This window comes from Salvelinus sp. IW2-2015, linkage group LG4q.1:29, assembly GCF_002910315.2.
Source record: "Salvelinus sp. IW2-2015 linkage group LG4q.1:29, ASM291031v2, whole genome shotgun sequence".
NCBI lineage: Eukaryota > Metazoa > Chordata > Actinopteri > Salmoniformes > Salmonidae > Salvelinus > Salvelinus sp. IW2-2015.
Window position 1 is genome coordinate 59472412 of NC_036842.1, and position 21914 is coordinate 59494325.

Here is a 21914-nt window from a genome sequence, read left to right on the forward strand (position 1 = left end):
CTGAAGAGCTTGGCCTGTGGGCTGGTGAAGAGGAGAGCCCTGGTTTTATGCAGGAGTCGGAGGTGTGAAGTGACACCTCTGCAGGCCCTCTCAGGCCATCAACATGGCTTCCCAGAGCTTCTCAGAGCTTCCCAGAGCTCAGCCCTACTGGACAGAGAGAGGCGCCACCATGCAGTCCTCTGCTGGGAAATAATACAACTACTGCTGCTCAGAGATAGACGTGTCAAATTTGACCCCTGACCAAAACAATAAACATTTTTGCTCTCATAATGTTTTTGCCATTGTGGCCTCAAGTCATCTGGTTTTGTAATCATTTCCATCATGAGATACATCAGCCAATGATTTGAAAAAGGCCACTGTTCATAAGTTATTCATTTAGACCATAGTGGTTCAGAGGCTGAATTTTCAGATTCATTGACTGCCTTAATTTTTCATGAGGTGGGAAATGTTTGCTCCAATCACAATGACTGAAACAAATGTTTATGCATATAGAGCCATTATTACACATTAAATGAAATATTATTTAATATTTATAATAATTGTCAATCAATCCATCACTTGATCATTAATCATTGATATAACATAGGGGAAATTTGAAAGACTGCTGCGTAATATCATTTTTAACAATAAAAGTCAGTTACAGCATACCATCTCCTGGGCATGGCATTATGTGTACATTTTGGTCATCACAGCCCACTATGAAAGGTCCTAATTATGTTTGATTATCTCTTTAGTCCCAGTTACACGTGTGGCGTGACTTTCCATTACTGGTTCACACAGTGGTTGTGTCTTTAGCTGAGCTCATTAGAGGTGCCAAGTGACGCCTTGGCTGTGAGAGAGTCACTCCTGACTCTTCTCTGAACCTCTAAACTGACCATCGGTGTACTCTGTGACCGGTTGACCTGTCATGTTGTGGTTTTAGGTTGCCATAGTAGATATGTACATTCACCCTGAATGACACATCTGTACCCCTCCCATACCAACACACACTCTTATACATTGACATGAATTCAAATATGAGCCAAAGAGAATGTTATTGATAGTTACGCAACCACTAGTAGCACCATCAGCTATGGATGAGTTGCCCACCTGATGCACTGGGACTGAGACTGGGGGAGGTCCATGGGGGTTTTCCTCACACGTTTATGTTTATACTGAAGCCTGGTTTTGTTAACTCGTGAACATCTCCATGGGAAACAGTGCAGGATTAGGAATTACATGACCCATTTTGACCCTTGGTGAACAGGTCAAGATCACTGAATTTCCCTCTGTAGATAGATCAAGTATATAACTGTGAATAGAATGTCTAGATCTGGACATTGTGGGAGAAAAAAATGACCTACAGCACTGTGCTGTACACACAACTTTGCATTTCCTTATGTGACTAAACATTGAATCCAACAAAAGAAAATGTGTTCATTTCATTTGAGAGTTGAGCTACCGGATACTTGAACATGCTTGCCAATCATTCTCAGTCACATTTCTAAGTGGAGCCAGTAGTGTATCTGTATTGCTGAGTTCCATTATTGTACACATTGTACAACGGTTGGCATCCATCCCCATCCCCAGCTGCCCTGGCCCTGAGTGACCCTAGGCTCACCCTGGTCAGGGTGAGAGGGGCCAGTGGGTCTGCGGGGGTGAGGCCAGTGGGCCTGTGGTGGCCTTTGGCACCTCAGAGTTACAGCTAGAGACAGAGCTGGCACCTGTCCTGTCCGCCCCCCACGCAACCAGAAACCTCAGCCTGCCTGACATGGTCCAAGCCTTCCCAGGTGCGCACACTCAGCACTCCACAGTTGTTTAAAGCAGTGAGTCTAGTTTTTGCCTTAGAATCCAGTTTGTGGTTTTAGAGAAGAGCTGTGATGGATTTTCACCAGATTCATATTTGTATAGCAGTTAACCTCTATTATGTCCTGTATAATTGTTTACAATTCCTCATACAATATGCAGACCAAGGAATATGATTGATTCACTGTTAGTATTCTGTCCTGCCCTACCTATAAATATCCACAGCTCCCATTTTTACTCTTGTATTGGACCTGGTGTCCTGATGTTGTCCATGGGGAAGTGAGTTGTTTCACACCTCTGGTAGAGTAAACATCACCACCCACAAATCTACCCCCCCCTTCAATGCTCTCTGTTGAGGACCATCCCCCACGCCTCCAATGTCCCCCCACTCAAAACAGGTGAAATGACGGGAAGCCCTGAATGGGTTCTATGTCTGACTCAAAACATCTCAACCAAGCGTAAAGAGAGCATGTTTGCAACTCAGAATGAATGCGTTATGAGAGTTGTGTAGTTCCTCATGCTCATGTTTTACACCTTTCATATCACTGGAGAAACCTGAACCAACCAGGTCTGTCTATCACCGAGTGACGTATTACAGCCCTTAATGCCAAGTAGAAATCAGACATCGCTCACAGTACACTGATAGATTGATTTAATTTTTTTTCACAGTCAAAAAACGAAACATGTATGTGAAATGAATGTCTTTTACCGTGACAGACAATATTTTGAGATCAAAATAGAAAAATCAAAGAACAAGGCTTTTTCTGTTTTACAATGACGGACACACAAACTAACTCAGGAAAACAAACCGCCTAAGAACTGTATTCATAAGCCGATCCCTTGATAACGGTGGTGATGCAGTTCAAACATATGCTTGAGAAAAAACAAGGTTTATTGAAAACACTGTGTACCTTACGGCTCGACAGAACCATTGCATTCAGGTAAGGCGGGTAACTTCCTGCAGCTCAGTTGATAACAGATCAGTGTATGTTTTCAAGAGAGGTATAACAGGTATTAATTACTACATAATGTATCGGCAATAATGTGATAGTGTCTACCTATGGAGGATGGTACAAGTGCTCGATAGACTAGCTAAAGGAAACCAAAGCTACACTTTGAAGAAGGATAATTCAATATCACCTTCATTCTTGCTTTGTAACTTTCTCTATTTAAAATGTCTTACGTTATTGTGTGAATATAGTGTAGATACAATAACGATAGTCAAATGTAAAATAGTGTTTCAACAGCAAGGCGTGTAACTGTTTGATTGTTAGTATGACAGAAATAATTGGAAAAAGTCTTGTTTTGTATTGGAAAAGAAATGCAATTGGCTCCTCAATACTTGACAAGAAACAGCTTATGAATGCTTAAACTAACTAAAGTGATTGTTAATTCAAGCCGGTACAAGCTACAATCCAGTCAGTTATTTACATTGACACAGACAGCAAACATCATTCAGACTACTTGCTTTTTGAACAACACATGAAAAAGACACAGAAACATTACCTGGTAGGTAGATAACACACACACACACACACATGCAACTCAGTCGACAGTTATCAGTAACAGCACTGTGTGCTTCAGTGAATCCCCCATCCCCAATACAATAAGAGCATTTCCCCCACATATTGTAGAACACATTTTCCTTCATATTTCTATGTGGTACCACTTAAACAGAAAAACTAAAGATGTCGTCGCATAGACAACACAAATAAAGCAGAGCATCATGTGCAGTAACATGGAGGCTGAAACTGATAACATTTACAAGCAAGCACACAAACACACTCTAGGACCAACCAGTTTGCTAAATGAAGTTGCTAGTTAGATTCAATTGTGAAGTTGGACCGCAAAAATCGACAAATAAATTGATTTATTGTGGTTTCCAAGGGCAAATACTGCAGTAAATTTCAGTTCTATGTTGTTTCTCTTGTGGCGACCTACTGATGGACTATAACTTCTTAACACTCAACTAAAGTTAGAAATTCAAAAATACAGTACAGATGTGGTGAAGGATATTTGCTGTTCTCCCACTCCATACTGTAGGTTGATTTTAACACAAGACAAGAACAGGGAGGGAGTGCAACAGTCTACAGAGAGTATACATTTTGGCGAGAAGGTAGAGGGTGTGAGTTGAGAACTATTCATTGAGGCAGGGCCAAGATAAAAAAACGTCATTCTGGCAGAACAAAACAACAGTACGTGAATTCAAAATGGCACTGGAGAAAGATTTCCATGACCAGAAATCTGTTTCTGGTTACCAAAGTCTCCGTCGAGGTTTATACATTTTCAGATTTTTCATCTCGTCTCAGATGTACAGTATCATACATTAGTAGGGCAAATTAGGATTCATAGACTGATACATAAGCGATTGAATTTGAGAAAATGTCCATTTGGTCCCAAGAATAATTTATATACGGAGTAGATTTTAAAGCATTTCACTCCAAACACGTCATAACTGGGGAGACAGAACAGACAATGAAGCACACTGTTAGTTAGCATGTTATTAAAGGTTCTCAATATGTTGCTGGAACAAACTCCTGTCAATTCCTGTTGGTTAAAGCCAATCTTGCTTAATGCCTGTGTGTCTCTCAGAGTAACTCCGCCTGTAAAGGTTGCTCCTGGCACCTTTGACCTTTTGGCCAGTATGACCACCTCACTGGAGGATCTTCTCCCGGGTCTCGGGTAGCTTGAGGGCCACCAGGCCTCCGCACACCAGAGCAGCACAGGAGAGGAGAATGGGGACGACTTTGGTGACCCCCACAAAGGAGGCAAAGATGGAGCTACCCAGGATAGCAGCCAGTTTACACAGGGCATTCAACACCCCAAACGCTGTGGCTCTGTGGGAGGAGGTTAGGGACACAGGTTAAGTAACCACAGGAAACTAACTTTATAACTTTCTAATAATGGGTTGACATAGTTCTAAGAGTATAAAAATCAATCATACGATTTAGTATAATCTAGCTATCTCCAATAGGCCTAATCTAAGAAATTGCTGTACTGTACCTTTTGGAGGCTGGGTAGAGTTCCACTGTGATGACCTCGATGCCGTTCCATGCTGCCACGCTGACCCCACAGAACAGACACTGCCAGGCTATGATGGCCGCCTGACTGAAGCTTAGGAACAGGAAGAAGGTGCACCCAGCTGAGATTAGCATGGAGAGGCCTGCAGAGAGAGGAGCAGAGCGGGCTCACGGTAGAATGTCGCTTAGCTCAGTGGCACGTCGTATGCAGAGGGTGATGTAGCCGTGAGGTGTGCTGTACGATTAATTCACACTTCAATGTTCCTTCATATTTCAAGGCTCACACCCATAGATATAACTCCATAACACATTTCTCATCTGACAATTGCAGAGCAGAATCCCAGGAGGTTCAATAGCTGAGCTGCTGCTCTACACAGTATCTGCACTTGTCCTACCTGTCCATTGTAAGAGCTAATACAGCTAAAATGAAAGGAAGCTTTTACCATTGTACTTTGTCCAATGCAGACCTACTCACCTATGATTTTGACCCTGCCTATCTTCTCCATGAACAGAGCTGATATAATGTTGCCGGGCAGAACAGCCAGGGACCCCAGGAAGCTGACCAGGTAGATAAGCACGTCGTTCTCCTCGTCGATGTCCAGGTGACAGCCCCTCTTGTTGTGGAGGAACGTGGTGTTCTCCAGCTTACAGTCTATGAACTTCTCCTCATACAGGTCTGGAGGAACCGTGACAATGGCATTGATAATACATAAATAGGATACATGGAGCAACATGCATGGCTTTGCAATTCTTAGTCCATTGGTCAATATGTACTGTCTTTTTACAGTGAAACATGGCAATAGTAATTGATGATGCTGGCATGCATTAGATACTGTATGGTCACAATGTTTCATTCATATTGAGCAGGACTTGATTATTGCAAAAGTTCAATCTCCGTTTAACCTTTTCTTCTTTTGGAAACTTTCCAAAGGGTTAAACTTGTTAACAATGTGATGCATTGGTTGGCCTACTGTAACACCTCCAGCGGCCCCCACCTGTGTTATAGAAGACGGTGGATCTGATGGTGCAGTTCTCAAACATTGTTTCAGTGGACTTGATGTCCTCAAAGTAACAATCTTCAAACAGTGAATCCTCAAACTTTACAGACTTCATCTCTATGCTGATGAACCTAAAGGGATGGAACACAAAAGCATGATTCCTGACTTTTTGACCAAGTGGCACACAGCTAACTAATGGTTACATGCTAGAATGGCAGACAGCACTATCCCTCTTCAAAATTGTCTGTCGAATTTTGAAAGAAATGATACGTTCCATCAGGGGCACAACTTTCACTGGGGATGGGGCCCCACATTCTGAAATAGCTTTTTTGCTTTTTAGGCTGTTGGGAGTGTTTATCTGACTGGATAAAAAAAAAAATATTATAATTATAATTATGTCCACCCGACGTCTAAAACCAAAGTTGCGCCCCTGGGCGCCATACTTACATAGAATGATATGTTACATTGTCATATTAAAGAGACATGATAATGAAATGACTGTTGTAATATTACTACCCGTGGTACTGTGATGTAGTAGTGAGAATGGCCAGAAGGGGACGATAGAGGTGACATACTTGTCATTGATGTATTCTCCCTCTCTGTGGATCTGATTCTCCAGGGAGAAGTTGAAGTGGAAGCGTTCTACTCTCTCTCTATGGAACACCTTGACTTTGGACTCATACTCCTCTTGCTGCAGGTATTTGATCATGTCAGGGAACCACACACCCAGTCCATAGTAACTGAAACACAACGGTAACAAGAGTTATTGGACCAATGTAAAAAGGAACATTGACAACCAACGTTAGAATACACATACAGTATTTTTGCATCCTGATTGGATACCATTTGTGATGCAGTCTTGATACATTTACAATCAGCTTCACACACTATATATACACTCTTACCTCTTTGGCATCACATATATTGTACATATATTTACCTGAAGGCCATGGTGAACCAGATGATGGCCATGAACAGTGTACTCAGTCTCAGCTCAGGTCCCAAGAGAGAAGCAACGTTCTTCAGCATCTGCAATGAAAACATGGCATAGTGACACGTCACCTACTAATAGCCTGTTACTGTTAATGTTGGTCTCATTAGGTAACACGTTTGTTTTCAGGACATTTTGGGGCCTACCAGTTTGCACAGAGTGAGGGTTCGAACGGCCCATCGCTGTATAGCCGTCCCTGTGGCACTCTGGATCTCAATGAACTCATCCTCATTGGTCTTAGGAGCCTTGATGTGGGTCACCTGACGGGAATGAAATGATGTTCACTCCTCTAGTTAGGTTTCATTATATTCTGTGATGCTGAGAAACGGCAAAGCAGCCCTTCAAGAGCGTGTTATTTATTGTCAAACTGTTGTCGTGTCTCCACTCACCTGGAAGACCTTCTCAGGCTGGCCCTTAGCCCTCCAGTTGGTGTCATGAACATTCTTCAAGATCATCCAGGCCTCGTCATGTTTGGCATTCTGACAAAGACAATCACATACTCTGAGTGAAACCTTAGGATAGTAGTCCACACACTTTTTATCGATCAGTTTTGTTTTATTTAACAAAATCGGTGTTGATTTATGAACGTAAAAAAATTATCGACACAATATGTTAAACCCAGAGTATGACGTTCCTGAACTGTTCATCTGTGAACAATCATTAATTGGAGAAAACAGATCTTACTTCCAGGAGGAACCTGGGGCTCTCAGGCATGAACATGAGTCCCACAAGGGAGGTGATGGCAGGCAGGGCACAGACCAGCACAAACACCCTCCAGCTGTGGAACTGGAACTCTGTCCCCATGCTGAAGCCCCAGCCTGGAACACAATACAGCCACAACACAATCCTTATTCATTCTCTACGTCTAGACTCAAGAGCCTGGAACACAATACAGCCAAAATCTCTCAATGTGTCTAGAAAACAATCACAGTAAGATATACTAAAAGGGCATTATGATCATTTTCACAATTTCACAGTATTATTCCAACCTCATAGTGTGGAAATATAAAACACAGCAAAATCACATTTTGGACTGCACTGAGATGTATTTCAATGCAAACCTAGAGAGTAAATGACTGGTACTGAAATATATTTTACTGTGCGTTTACAGACTAATATCTTTAAAAGATCTATCAGCCAAGTAATGAACTCAATACATATGCTATAATTTGGTTACATTTACACAACATCCAGTACACGGACCACTGTAGCTAAACTTGCTTATGTCAGCAAGATAATATTGATCCCAGGTCATAGTAAGAGTTTCCTGTGAGTGTTTAGTGTGTACTATACCGTAGCGAGGGATGATGCCCCAGGCAGTGAAGGAGGCGTAGATGCCCCCCACCATCCAGAACATACACAGCCAGCTCAGGTGCTCCCCTCTCTTATCCATCTGCAGGAACTCTGAGAAGTAGGAGTAGACTATGGGGACAGAGCCTCCGATGCTGAAGGGAGAAACACAGGATTAGTATAGGAACTCACCGAGATTGTAGACTACACAACAGATGTGTAATCTTGCAAGTATTATCTTTATTTAATGGTCCAATGCAGCCGTTTTTTGGGTAACAATGAATTACCTTACTGTGATTGTTTTCAATTAAAATGGTCAAAAAGAAAGAGAAATAGCTTCTTAGCAAAGAGCAATTTCTCAAGCAAGAATTTTTGCTAGGACTATATGTGAGTGTCTGAGTGGGAGGGGACAACTGAAAACTGGCGCTTATTGGCAGAGAGGTTTGGAACACTCTTTCTTATTGGTCTATTAAGTAATTGACTGCCTGGTGATGTCACAAGGCAGGCCAGAACTCCATCCCACCATAACAGGCTGAAATTTCAAACAGCTCTTACACTAAAAGGGCATTATCATAATTTTCACAATTTCACAGTATTAGTTCCAACCTCATAGTGTGGAAATATAAAACACAGCAAAATCACATTTTGGACTGCACTGAGATGTATTTCAATGCAAACCTAGAGAGTAAATTACTGGTACTGAAATATCTTTTTGGAGCAGGAGACATAAAGGAAAATAGTATTTTTTTGCAGATTTTTGTCAGTAGTTTGAGCTTCCACAAATATCCAAACATACATGGATACACACGGAACTAATACAGCTTTTCTTTTTACACAACAGCTTTTCTTTTTACACAACACAATGTTTTTGCATACTGTAGCTTTGACCTGATTCTGGAGTCAGTAAGCATAAGCTTACATCCCTGTGGAACAACGCTATTCTGAGACAGCACTGTGCTGCGTTGTTGTAGGAGGAGGAAGGCTCTGAATGTGTTGTCCTGCAGTAACTATTTCTTCTTTGTTGTAGTTCTTTAGAAGCTGTGTAAGCGTCACGTCGTGCGACACATACGTAACATTGTACAGCACACATTTTATCAGGTGGAGAGGATCATGTTCAGGTTAAGCCCCAATCCCAGTGACAACCCAAATTCCTTCGAGTAGCAATTCATCCCTTGTTTCCACTTTCTCTATAGACGGGGGTCTTTCTTACCCGATGCCAGAGAAGAGCCTAAAGAAGAGGAAGAAGCCGTATCCCTGGGCGAAGGAGGAGAGGAAGGCGAAGACACAGTTGACGGTGAGGGCCCAGATCAGACACTTCCGGCGGCCCAGTTTGTCTGCCATTCCACCCCAGATGAACGCCCCAAACATCATGCCCAGGAACACTATCAAACCTGCAGAAGAGAGGCAAGACACAGTCAGAGGCCAGCACAGCTACAGTTCACTAGCAGACATGTATCTAGTGATTTGAACTCTGTGAATAAAGTGAAAGGCAGATTCCACTCAACACACTGTTGAGATGACCATACATTCTGGTTGTGACCATACGTTATGGTTGTGACCATACGTTCTGGTTGTGACCATACGTTCTGGTTGTGACCATACGTTCTGGTTGTGACCATACGTTCTGGTTGTGACCATACGTTCTTGGTTGTGACCATAGATTCTGGTTGTGACCATACGTTCTGGTTGTGACCATACGTTCTGTTTGTGACCATACATTCTGTTTGTGACCATACGTTCTGGTTGTGACCATACGTTCTGGTTGTGACCATACATTCTGGTTGTGACCATACATTCTGTTTGTGACCCTACATTCTGGTTGTGTTTTTATGGATCCCAGCATTGTATTTTAGGGAACATACAATTTACAGAGTTGTTCTTGAATTGCTCAACTACTAAAAGAGCCCAGTAGCCCCAGCACATCGTGATAGCTGGGCATTGGTGACACTTTGATGTTGTCCACCGTGGGGCAGGCTTGTCCATCTCTCCTGAGAGATGACGGCCTAACCCGGCCAAAATGCAGGACAATGTCCTATGGACAGTATTCAGAAATCTCTCATTAATGAAATAATTTGTGTAATAAAAAACATGTTTAGTTGGACACACTCAAACAAAATTCTGTTAGGTGAGAATTATCTGTTAATTGAATGATTAGAATATTCCGCCCTGAAACATATAATTGTATGGAAGTGATTAGAATGTATAAAATCATAATCAATAAATGTGTAGTCCTAGTCAGAATTAGGGTAAAACAATATGTCTTTATGGTATTTTAAACACAGACTGTCTGAGCTTGGTGCCGACCTGACTAGAGATTTGGGAGAGAACGGGGAGTAAGTCTCAAGGACAAGGTCACTAATCTCTGGCGGCTGGGTAGCAGGACATGTGTGTGCGTCTGTGTGTGCGTCTGTTTGTGTGTATGTGTGTATGTATGTGTGTATGTGTATGTGTGTGCGTATGGTTGTGTGAATGTGTGGGCGTGAGAAGTCAGTATAAAATGAATTGTTTTGTATTCTTGATTGGAGAACGTTCCCGTGAATAAACCTTTTTGACTATTTAGCTGGGCCTCCGTCTGTTTCATTCGACCAGGATCTTACAAATTCTGGTTCGCAGACTGAGTAATATAATTAAATTGGGTTATGAACCTGGAGAACAAAATTCTCTTATCACAAACATTTATTGGAATAATTGTACATGTTTATACCCATTTTTTGTACTCTGCATTCTTACTCTCTCAAGGGCTAGGTCAGAGAGGTAAAATTGTGTTTCTAAGGTAACAACAGACTAAGTGTTTTTGGTTAAATTAATAGCCTTGAGTGGTCCTTTGTAAAGCCTTAACAATGGTAACAGGTATGCTATTTAGATGTCATAATGATTTTTTTGTGTTTTTACTTCTCAGTGGGGTGTCTCTTTTTAGAACATACCGTTTAATGTGTACCTTTGTCCTTCTTGCAAAGCTTGGCTGGAACAAGTATTTTTAGCATATAATGAAAGGCTGCGTCAAGTATAATTTTCTTTTAGTTCAAGTAAATGCTGATATTTGATAGAATCCTGTAGTTGGCTGTGTTTGTGCCTCAGCAAGCAAGTACAGTATTTTCAGATAAAGACTATTTAAGCCCCAGATAAGTACCTATAACGTATGTGACCCTTCTAGTACTTTTCTGTGACACTTTTCTATGCACTGTACTGTATATGTACGCCTAAAGCTTCCCTCAGCTTACATGTAGCCTATCAACCATACCCATCTATCACTGGGGAAGAATCTTCCCAAAATAACTAAATGTATCAATGTGCCTAGCGCCAAAGCCTGGTATCACGCTCTGGGCCACGATGTCACTGCAGATGGCACTGCCATGGGGGGTGTGGGTGATGACTGGTGTGAGAGCGAAGGCCCGCCCATCACCGGATAAGGAGAAGACGACCAATCCCCCACCCTCCTTTCCCCGAAGGTTAGTGACACTGCTGCCACTCTGCCTTCTGATTGGACAGCTTCCACCCATTGAGTCAGAATGTATGCTGTGGTGATCACAGTGAAAGTGTGGATTAGAGGCAGCTCATATTTCAGTCCCATTGAAGCTGATTGCTTATAGTTAAGGAGTGAACATATCAACCCTTGAGGAAAAACCAGAGTGCATTCTGTAAATTTGGACTAAAATATGTAGATGAAATTACTGTAAAGAGCAGCATTCATGCCACACCAAAACAGAACATCTGCTAACTTATTCCTTTTAAAAGGAGATGCTACATGAGATGTTTCACTGTGATCAAGCATACCCTGTTTCCTCCGAGTACCTAAAAGTACCCTGAAACCACCATACCTATTCAATGTAATTCAATTCAAAACATTATTTATACTCGAAGTGCCATTACTTTGGGCATGTCAGTCAGTCTGAGATGTGAGGGCTGCAGAATGTACAGTACCGTGAATAAAAGTTGATTGTGATTGTGATTGTGATTGTGATTGCTGCAGCATAAGTTAGCCGAAGGAAAGTGAAGCAGCAGGCGAACAGTACGTATCCTAGACGCAAGGTCAGTAGAGTAGCTATCGATCTCCTCTCCTCAGCTACCTGCTGACTCAGTACTATCAGTACAGCCTGCTTGTGGCCGCTGGGAGGAGGCTGTTGGCTGGAGAGAGGGAGAAAAAAAAAAGCCCTCTCATCCCAGATATTTGTCTCCTTGGACAGCTTCCACCCACAGGCTTCAAAGTGAAGGACTTGTCTTGTATTGTTAACTCTGAATTACTAATTCACCACTGCACTAGAACAATGTGTCCCACTCTTCAAAGATGTCGTATTCTTAACCAAATTTTCCCATGTCCAGTTTGATTTATCTCCGTCAGTTATTTTAGATAGGCCAGTTCTTTTATCAAGCCTTTGAGAAGAAAACCTTGAACATTTGAATGCCCTGTTATGTGTTCAAATATTCTACGTCTGTCTCTGAGAAGAACCGTTCAGAAATGTTGTGAACTCGTCTGATGTGCTTATTTAGCTAGCTGCTGTTGTTAAGGTGGAATGGAAAGAGGGCCCATTTCCCTCAGACATGGACCTGCAAAATGCTGCATGGTCTCAATCAGTGTGATTGGTGGCGTGCCTCAGACCCGTTCCGGTTGCCAAAAATAATGTGTTATTTGCTGTGGGGATACAGATCATAAATTTCCCACCGGCTTCACTAAGCAGGAATATATTGACGTCCAGTAGAGCATGACAAGCAAACAGATTAATCTTGAAATCGACTGTGCCATTAGCTAATTTGAGAGCATTTCTAATTTACGGAGTACTTAAGTACCTGCTGGCTAGTATTGATTGCCAGGCTGCTATTGGCTGGAATCAGTTGACCCAGACATTGTAAACGTGTTAGTATGGGCTGTATGTCTTCTAACAAGTAATGGCATTTATCCATGACTCACCTAGCATGCCTTTCTCTCCATTGGATAAGCACATGTCCTTCTCCGCACTGGGCAGCACGAACCCCACCACAAAACACTCCACCCCGTCAGCCATGAGGGCCAGGCCCAGCACTATAAACAGGGTCCACTGGAACCGTCCATGCCCACAGTCCTCCATGATATCCTCATACTGCTCAGCCAGCTCCTCCAGCTCCGTAGCCCCTGCCTGAGCCTGCCTGGCCTTGGCCCTCGCTGCCCTCTGGGCCGCCTTCACCTCGTCAGGGTGGGGGATCCCCTGGTACTCCCCCTCGTACATCTGGTCCTCGTCATCATGGCCCTCCGTGGCATCGCTGGCTGCGTCCTCCTCCTGAGGGTAGGACTCGCCCTGGTAACCGTAGCCCCCCTGGCCTCCTCCCTCTCCGTAGGTGCCGTAGGGGTCACCTCCTCCTTGGTGGTACACGTTGTTCTGGTAAGGGTCAGCCATGATGCCGCTGAGACGCTACAGCCAAGTTAGCACTGTTGCAGTGAAATCCTTCAGATGATTCTAGACTAGACTGGCATACTCCTGGACACCTTGTTCCGGTGCTTTGCTCCGTGTGTGTTCTTGTATTCCAGATGCAGTTGTTTCTTGTTCCTGTTCTGAGGAGGTTGTTGTTCAACTACTCTTTTTAGCAGTACCTGTATTGGAACAATAGTGTTTTTTGTCGAGTAGCTACTTTCGCCTGTTCAGTTCTTCACAAGGCCTCATGCTGAACCTGAAAGAGAAAGTGTATTCGGTTATGCTGTTCATATTTCTTATGATTGATAACAAAATCAATACTCTGTTGATTTACTCAGAACACTTGGGAATGTTTCATCCATTTTGTATAGATTTGACTGGGAGCTGAAACTAGACATATTGTAGATCATTGGGATCTACTGCATCTATCTACTGTAGGGCCTTTTCCCAGTTCTAATGGACTCAGTACTGAAACAGCTGGATGCAGTTTCAGATTGCATGAAAATGTCACCGGAGGTTCACTGGCATGATAAATGAATTCCTTGAAATGATCCATTTTAATAGGTTCCTTAGAGAATTCCTACCGCTACCTAAACATGTCTGTAGTAATATGCTACCTTAGGCCATTGCCTTGATGTATAATGTCATACCCTCTCAGATCATTCAGCTCACACTACAACACAAATGGAATATTGTAGACAACAATATTAACACACACCACACCCAATGAGACGTAGAATTGTGTAATTATTGAGCGTATAAAAACATATTTTTCTTATTTCTTGGATACGAATCACTTGCTAAATAAATTCTGTTAATTTGTTTCACATGGTGCAGATTGAAATCTAGATTCTAGTTTAAACCTCTAAACCTATAGATCACATCTTGGTAATTCTGTATCAACTCTTTGCCGAGCAAACAATACAATTTGAAGGGTAATTATTTTATTTTTTATTTTGTCTTCTTTTTTCTATTGTTCCATTTCAGATGAAGCAGTTTCACGTCTTTGACAACTCTGATAATGACATAACCAGTCGAACAAATCTCCCCCACTAATCCACCCCATAACAGTTCTCTTTACATCTCTACAGCCTGAGCGTGGTAAAGGAGGGAAGCCACGCTGTCACATTCACAAGTAAGCCTTTTCTTCAGCCCTCTCACACACCAAAGAGCCTGGTAATGCTGAAAATGAGATTTGTCTCGCCCGGGTTAATGCTGCCTGGCTGTCACTAGTCTCTACTGGCTCTCTGGATGCCTCAACTACACCGCATCGCCCCCCCCCCCTCTCTATCACTTACTACCATTGTGTCACTACACTGAGAGGACACTGTGGCTGCTGTTGAGGAAGTGGAGTTACATGGGTATCATAGTTTAATCATTAATCCATTAGAAGGCAAACGTGTCTCACTGAGAATAATCAAAATGTTTAGTTATTCCTTATTCCTCTAAATATTCTATATCAGCCAACCTTTGAGAATGTAATAGCCTACATTCTGTAGTGTAGTAGTATACATTTGGTATTCCTTTGTAGGGATATGATCACACTTAATTTGAGCCAGTTTTTTACAGCAGGAAAATAATCTTGTAGCAACAGGCAATGTGAACTATTATGTGGGTTATAATTGATAAAATTATTATTTTGTTAGGGTAAATCAAGTCTGACATTTTAAAGTGGAAATGAGTAACTTTAGAAGCCTTTTTAAACCTTGAATACACTACAAGTTTGCATTTCCTGTTGTGCAGGAAAATTCTCAGCAACAAAAGAGTGATCAAATTAAGATTTTACATCTGTATACGAGGGACTAAACTTTAATTAACATTCTAATTTGAATCATGGTGTAAAGAGAGACACTGTGAGGGACATTAGCATGTTCTTGGATTCATTAAACAAATAAGGAGACCCAGGAGGTATGCAGCCAAGCCAGGTGCTAGTGTGTGCATGTGTGTGTGTAACTCTCCAGGATCTCTGTCATCTTCTCTGGCATCTCATTAACGCCTCCCAACCTCCTTCACACTCAGCCTGCCTGCCTTCAGCCATACGTCTTCCCAAGACTCCTCCACAGCATACCGCAGCCTTCCCTCGCCAAGTACACTACTTCTGTTGTACACACAGCTCTTACCAAGGGCCTTTTCACTACAAAGATGAAATGGTAATTCATGGTAATTTGGATGAGAACAGGCTGGAAGGTTGTCTTGTGTGACACAATCATCCTGAGTGAATAGATTAGGGGGTCAGGGGAAGAAGACTGTGAATATGCCACAAGGTATGGTATCATTAGTAATGCACGGCTCCTCAAGGCATTGGTCCCACTGCAATCCAGTTTGAAGATGGTTGTCTGAGTAAAATCAATTTGTAATACATTTCAAAGCAGCTGTTCCCCCTGCCTAATTCCATAGCTCTCGGAATGATGTTTGTCCGTCTATGTTAAGATTAAAGAATGCAACACAATCAGCTAGAGTTGTTGAGATGGATTCACAATGGTACAGTACACATCTTCTTTTCTTTCATATTGCAGAGGCAAGACTATTAAAAGCATACGATATGGGCCTTGAAGTTCTGCAGCGATGCTGGTTTTCCTCTTGTCCCGCTAGGTTCTTAAGGGACAGATACAGCGGTCCTGCATGGCTCAGTTGGTATAGCATGGTGCTTGCACCGCCAGGGTTGTGGGTACGATTCCTGGGGCCAACCATACGTAAAATGGATGCACGCATGACTGTAAGTCCCTTTGGATAAAAGCGTCTGCTAAATAAAATATATTTTACCATTGGATGATACTGTACTCTACAGTATGTCTATCAGGTAGAACTGAAAACCAGCAGCTCTGCAGACCTTAAGACCTGCATTTCAATAACCCTGACATCATCTATTTCCCTTCATAAAGTGTGAAAATGCAGCACTTTTGTCCTGAAAGCCGTGACCATGCCTGAAAACTGCTGAACCTGCTCCAGTGCCACTTTTTATATGTTGACTAAGACAAGTGAAGGTCACAGATAGCGTCCATATAGACTTGGCTCAGGGAGGGAATCACTTTCAGCATGTTTACCAACTCAACCTGATACCATGTACTGAGAACCCAGAGACACAATGAGCTCCTTACTGAGACAGAACAGAGTGGGACAGAGAGAGCGAGAAGGAAGTCAGAGAGAAGTATTAACCTATGCTCTGTTTTCCAATTCACTGCTGACCAGTACAACGAGGTGTAAATGGTGGAATTCACTACTGTATAAAGACTGTAGGCTGTGTTTTGCAACATAGTACAGTCAAAACTTTAAGTAATCACAAATGCATGGCATGTTTAACATACAAATATCAAGGCACAAGGCGAGACCCAGATGCAGATGTTTGGAGACTTACAATGTTTAATAATCCAAAGGGGTAGGCAAGAGACTGGTCGTGGACAGGCTAAAAGGTCAAAACCAGATCAGAGTCCAGGAGGTACAGAGTGACAGACAGGCTTGTGGTCAAGGCAGGCGGGTACAAAGTCCAGAAACAGGCAAGGGTCAAAACCGGGAGGACTATAAAAAGAGAATAGAAAAAGGAGTACGGGGAAAAACACACTGGTTGACTTGACTAAACATACAAGACGAACTGGCACAGAGATACAGGAAACACAGGGATAAATACACTGGGGAAAATAAGCGACACCTGGGGGGGGTGGAGACAATCACAGGAATAGGTGAAACAGATCAGGGCGTGACAACAAAAGGCATATAAGGAATTTGATCAGGCATTTCACTCGTGGTTAGAGTATTGGGCCAGTAAGTGAAAGGTTGCTGGATCAAATCCCTGAGCTGACAAGGTAAAAATCTGTCATTCTGCCACTGAACAAGGCAGTTAACCCACTGTTCCTTGGTAGGCCGTCATTGTAAAAAAGAATTTGTGCTTAGCTGACTTGCCTGGTTAAATAAAGGTTACATTTAAAAAATATATATATACTATATGTATGTGTGATAAAGTTGTGGAGGGTCCAGTACTCTAGGTACTGGCCCTTTCCTGTTTTCGTTTGGAGCACCATGCAAAGAAAACTTACATTTCAGGCTTGCCGGAATCTTACCACATAACTACATTCAATCTTAATGAATTCTTCTTTGTTCTAATATTAGTGATGCCGTGATAAAAGGAAGGAACTCTGAAACACCAGGAGAGGATACAGCCCTGGAGGGGTTCCACTAGCAGCACCAGGAGAGGACACAGCCCTGGAGGGGTTCGGCTAGCAGCACCAGGAGAGGATACAGCCCTGGAGGGGTTTCACTAGCAGCACCAGGATAGGATACAGCCCTGTAGGGGTTCGGCTAGCAGCACCAGGAGAGGATACAGCCCTGGAGGGGTTCCACTAGCAGCACCAGGAGAGGACACAGCCCTGGAGGGGTTCCACTAGCAGCACCAGGAGAGGATACAGCCCTGGAGGGGTTCCACTAGCAGTACCAGGAGAGGATACAGCCCTGGAGGGGTTCCATTAGCAGCACCAGGAGAGGATACAGCCCTGGAGGGGTTCCACTAGCAGCACCAGGAGAGGATACAGCCCTGGAGGGGTTCGGCTAGCAGCACCAGGAGAGGACACAGCCCTGGATGGGTTCGGCTAGCAGCACCAGGAGAGGACACAATAGTGTCATAATGTGACAAAGGAAGCTTGACACAGGAGGCTGTCCATGGGAATCGAATCGTTCCTTGAACGAGGTAGAACATTTTGCAGGTAGCATAGAGATGTGCTACTCAAACAGGGATTCCTTTTCACTAACGATACAAAATAAATAGGCTTTATGTTGGAAGCAGCAACATTGTATACATTTACAGAAGGCAGACTAGTAACCACAGTGATGATCAAAACACAGAGTGGTGTATTATTCATTACTGTCCTGTAATTGACCCTGAATGGAGATCTGTTTTTAGGCATATAGACACTATTAAAGAAAAAAGTACATCGTGGTACTTTGAGTTATAGTTCACTGAACATTTCAGTTGCGTGGTCTGCAGTTTCTCCTGCCAGGTCACCAGTGGATATCAGGATTCAGGCTTCCACAGTGGGAATTGTGTAGCGACATCGTAACAATGTGTTCTTCCTTTCCCCTGAAATCATTCCTACTCAACCCTATCTCTCTTCTCTTCTTTCCTCCACTTGTCGGAGAGTGGATGATAATGATACATAGCTTCTTGAATCTTTCATGGTCCACAGCAATAAATTGCAATAAAGATGTGATGAGGAGCAGTGAGCCCACCCAGTCCTGCGCTATTTAGTTGAACGGATGTTTATCAAACTGATCTCACTGCCATTTGCTTTCAAAACATCTGAAGCTCGTTATTTTGAGGCGAGCATGACACGAGAAGTTTCTTTACACAGACATAATTTCACGCATATTAGGCCTCCTTCCAGAAACAGAAGGAAAATGTATTTTCTATAGTGAAGGAGAGTATGGTGGAAAATAAAGGGCCATTGCTGATGACCTTGATGCTGATTACTGTGTACAGTGGGATTGGAAGTCTGGTTCTGCTTCATTAACAGCAACTCAGGAAAGGTGTGTGTGTGTGTGTGGGCGCGTATTCATTGTGTGTGTGTGTGTGTGTGTGCATGTGTAGACAGCAGAGAAGAGAATAAGGAGCTCACTTAGATCATAGGGGAATATCCAGCTAAATGTATTTTCATTTCAGCTTCATGAGTTCTATGCTCATCCATATGAATTCATATAACTCGGTCAGGAGAATTCGAGCGTGAAATATGAGGTTTATTATATATTGTGGTGTCTTCTGACAGAGTAATTCAACGGAGTGAGAGAGGCAGACACTCTCAAGGCTACAGACTAAATATGTATTACTTTTCCTTTTCAGTAAAATCTCAATATTTAACACACATAGGCATAGATTTACTACATTTGACGAAGCTGGCGTAAACAAACAGACAGGGTAAACTCATATAGCCTCCTACAGTATTTCTCCACCAGACATTGTTGTGAAGGCAATTCGATCGAACTGAACTGGACCCGATTACCACTACATTGATGCTTGCCTTGCAACACCATTTTTTTCCTGTCTGTTGTCTGTGAGTGTATGCCAGACCCCCCTGTGTATCCTCATCAGTGAGCACAGCCTCTGTTTCCTGGCACAGTGTGTGGCGTACCCTGACAACACCAGGTAGAGATATCCTGAGGATGGCATTCTGGGCACGAGTCACAACCTGATCTTCAGATCTCTGAGTAACAACGGCGATGCCAATAGTCTCTGCGGCAAGAGCTCCATTTTGTTTGGGCTCTATAACATCGTAACACTGTAATGTTATCAGCTATACTAGATGAGTCACCAGGTTACGCCTGGGCAGTGATTTTGATCAGCTGGCGTCTTGACAAAATGAAAGATGTGTTCTGCCCAATCTGCTCAATCAATCAAGTAATGAGATGATGTAGCGATTTCAGCCTGCATCAGATGCATCTGTAACCATTAGGTTTTACCTTTCTCTACATGTGTAGGGGGGCTGGCTTCTTCATACCAACGTACCTAGGCTATGGACCGTCACTCCCTTGGCATCCGCTCCGCGTAAGCTACATCTAAGGGAAACTGCAGGTGGTTTTGCAGGCATAAATCTGGGTCAACCTGGTAGAAGTGGTCTTTGTTTCTGTAGTCAGGTTTCTCTCGGTTTCGCCTGGATCTGTACATCCGGCCAGCGGTTCATTTTCAGTGCCTTGCATCTGATTGTCTCCCTCAATATAGCTGGTTCTGTGTTTCTAAGGAGTGTATGGTGATGAGGTGGTTATTTCTGAGACGGTAGTACATCATGACTACTTCAGTGATCAAAGGAACAGAGACTGGCATAATGCAGGGGATCCGGTAGAAAGACACAGGAGAACCATTAGGGAGCTAGAGTACGGCGAAGAGCACCAGGGTGCTGCATTAGGCCTGCGGTACACTTACGTAATTGCTGAACCTGTAATAACAGCAACCTCTGTAACAACCCTTCGGTCTGACCTTGACCTGCCACGCTGTTATTCGAGGAAAAGTTTAGGCAGCTAACATAAACCGTGGAAAGCCTAATGTCATACATGACATATTCATGAACAGGGAGAAAGGCGTCACATTTCCTGATAGAATTCTCAGTTTGTAATTATAACGAGCTTCAAAAAGTTAATTTGAGAGGTCAGTTGCTAATTGACAGGCCCAACAGACCCCTATTCAATCAAACCAGGAAGACATGAGAGGCTGTGAGTCATGGTGATTATTGGCATTGCTTGATGGAATACATGTTGAGCAATGAGATCGGCGGTTGGCCGGAACTAAATGACATGCAGTACGTGCTGTGCAGTGTTCAAACACAATGAACAATCTGTAATCCCCTTGCACTGAGATTAAACCTCAACCAGCCCCCCGGCTGATCTGATCTGTGTTCAGGCTGGTCAACAGCACCTCTCCATCTCCATCTCACTCTCTCTATCTCTCTGTATCTCTCTCTCTCTCTCCACAGGGAAGGGCCACACCCTTACACTAATGCAAAGAGGGAGAGCGAGTGTGTAAGAGAGAGAGAGAAATCAGCCATTGAGATCGACTGTCATCATGACAGATGCAAGCCGCAATTTAATCCTGCTTCAGACTGCAGAAATTGCATTCCGTCCAGAGCTGTTCCAAAAGCTTTAGATTACTTTTTCAGCCGGCAGAGAAAAAGGGCCAAATATAAAAAAAATCAGTACTCCATCCTCCCTTGCCCTGTTATAGTACGACCCTCACACAGGACACAGCACTGATAAAGTCAGGATTGAAGGATAGCAGGAGGAGACCTGGCTTTTATTGATGTGTATGAGAAGGAAATGAATGTCTGGCTGAATGAAGAAACCCTCCTCCATTTCCTTGGTTTGCTTTTCTCCGTGTGAGTGAGGAGGCTGGTTTTATGAGACAATGTTGACATCTCTGCTTCTTGACTGGATCTAATCTAGGCATTCGTTGTCTGGAAAGGAGGATAACACAGTATAAATGTAACCTGGGAAATGTGAAAGCTTTCCCTGAAAGGTGACATAGGAGGCCATTCGTAACTTATCTCTAACCATGTGGTCAACTTTGAAAATGTTTCATTGTATATCTCTGAAAACATACAATCGAAACAATGTCTCATATGAACATCCCTCTCGCTCTGGTCAGAGGGCAGCACTTCTCCCATGATCCTGAGGGTTTCAGGTCACTGCCCCACCCATCCTGCCGTGGTTCTCTCTCTCTCGCTCTCTGATGATGTCATGCCCAGCTGTACATAACGCCAGCCTGTACTTCTCACATGGTAAGCACTCTTTCTCAAGCCATATATATCTATATCTATATCTATGGCTCTGACTCTATCTATTACTAGACCATAGAAAAATACTGAGGACACTACATATACTCTACTATTATGACTATGAAGTTTGTTTGGTTCGAAGAGATGCAGTACTTTAATGCTTCCGAAGTTCATTTGAAATGTCTCGCTCAATTGTTAAT

At 43.0% G+C, this 21914-nt stretch overlaps 1 protein-coding gene across 1 annotated transcript in view; it reads right to left on the bottom strand.

The window, feature by feature from the left end:
* Positions 1 to 3867: 3867 nt before the first annotated feature.
* The window catches only part of sv2bb (synaptic vesicle glycoprotein 2Bb), a 29728-nt gene continuing 11681 nt past the window's right edge, over positions 3868 to 21914 (bottom strand). The window contains exons 2-13 of the mRNA XM_023985209.2: positions 12991 to 13724; positions 9295 to 9475; positions 8088 to 8239; positions 7479 to 7612; positions 7184 to 7273; positions 6941 to 7054; positions 6744 to 6832; positions 6379 to 6543; positions 5801 to 5934; positions 5281 to 5481; positions 4789 to 4948; positions 3868 to 4622 (exon numbers count right to left, since the gene is read on the bottom strand). Of these exons, the coding sequence (XP_023840977.1) occupies positions 4439 to 4622; positions 4789 to 4948; positions 5281 to 5481; positions 5801 to 5934; positions 6379 to 6543; positions 6744 to 6832; positions 6941 to 7054; positions 7184 to 7273; positions 7479 to 7612; positions 8088 to 8239; positions 9295 to 9475; positions 12991 to 13453 (2067 nt within the window). The 5' untranslated portion in view covers positions 13454 to 13724 and the 3' untranslated portion in view covers positions 3868 to 4438. The remainder of the gene's footprint in view (positions 4623 to 4788; positions 4949 to 5280; positions 5482 to 5800; positions 5935 to 6378; positions 6544 to 6743; positions 6833 to 6940; positions 7055 to 7183; positions 7274 to 7478; positions 7613 to 8087; positions 8240 to 9294; positions 9476 to 12990; positions 13725 to 21914) is intronic.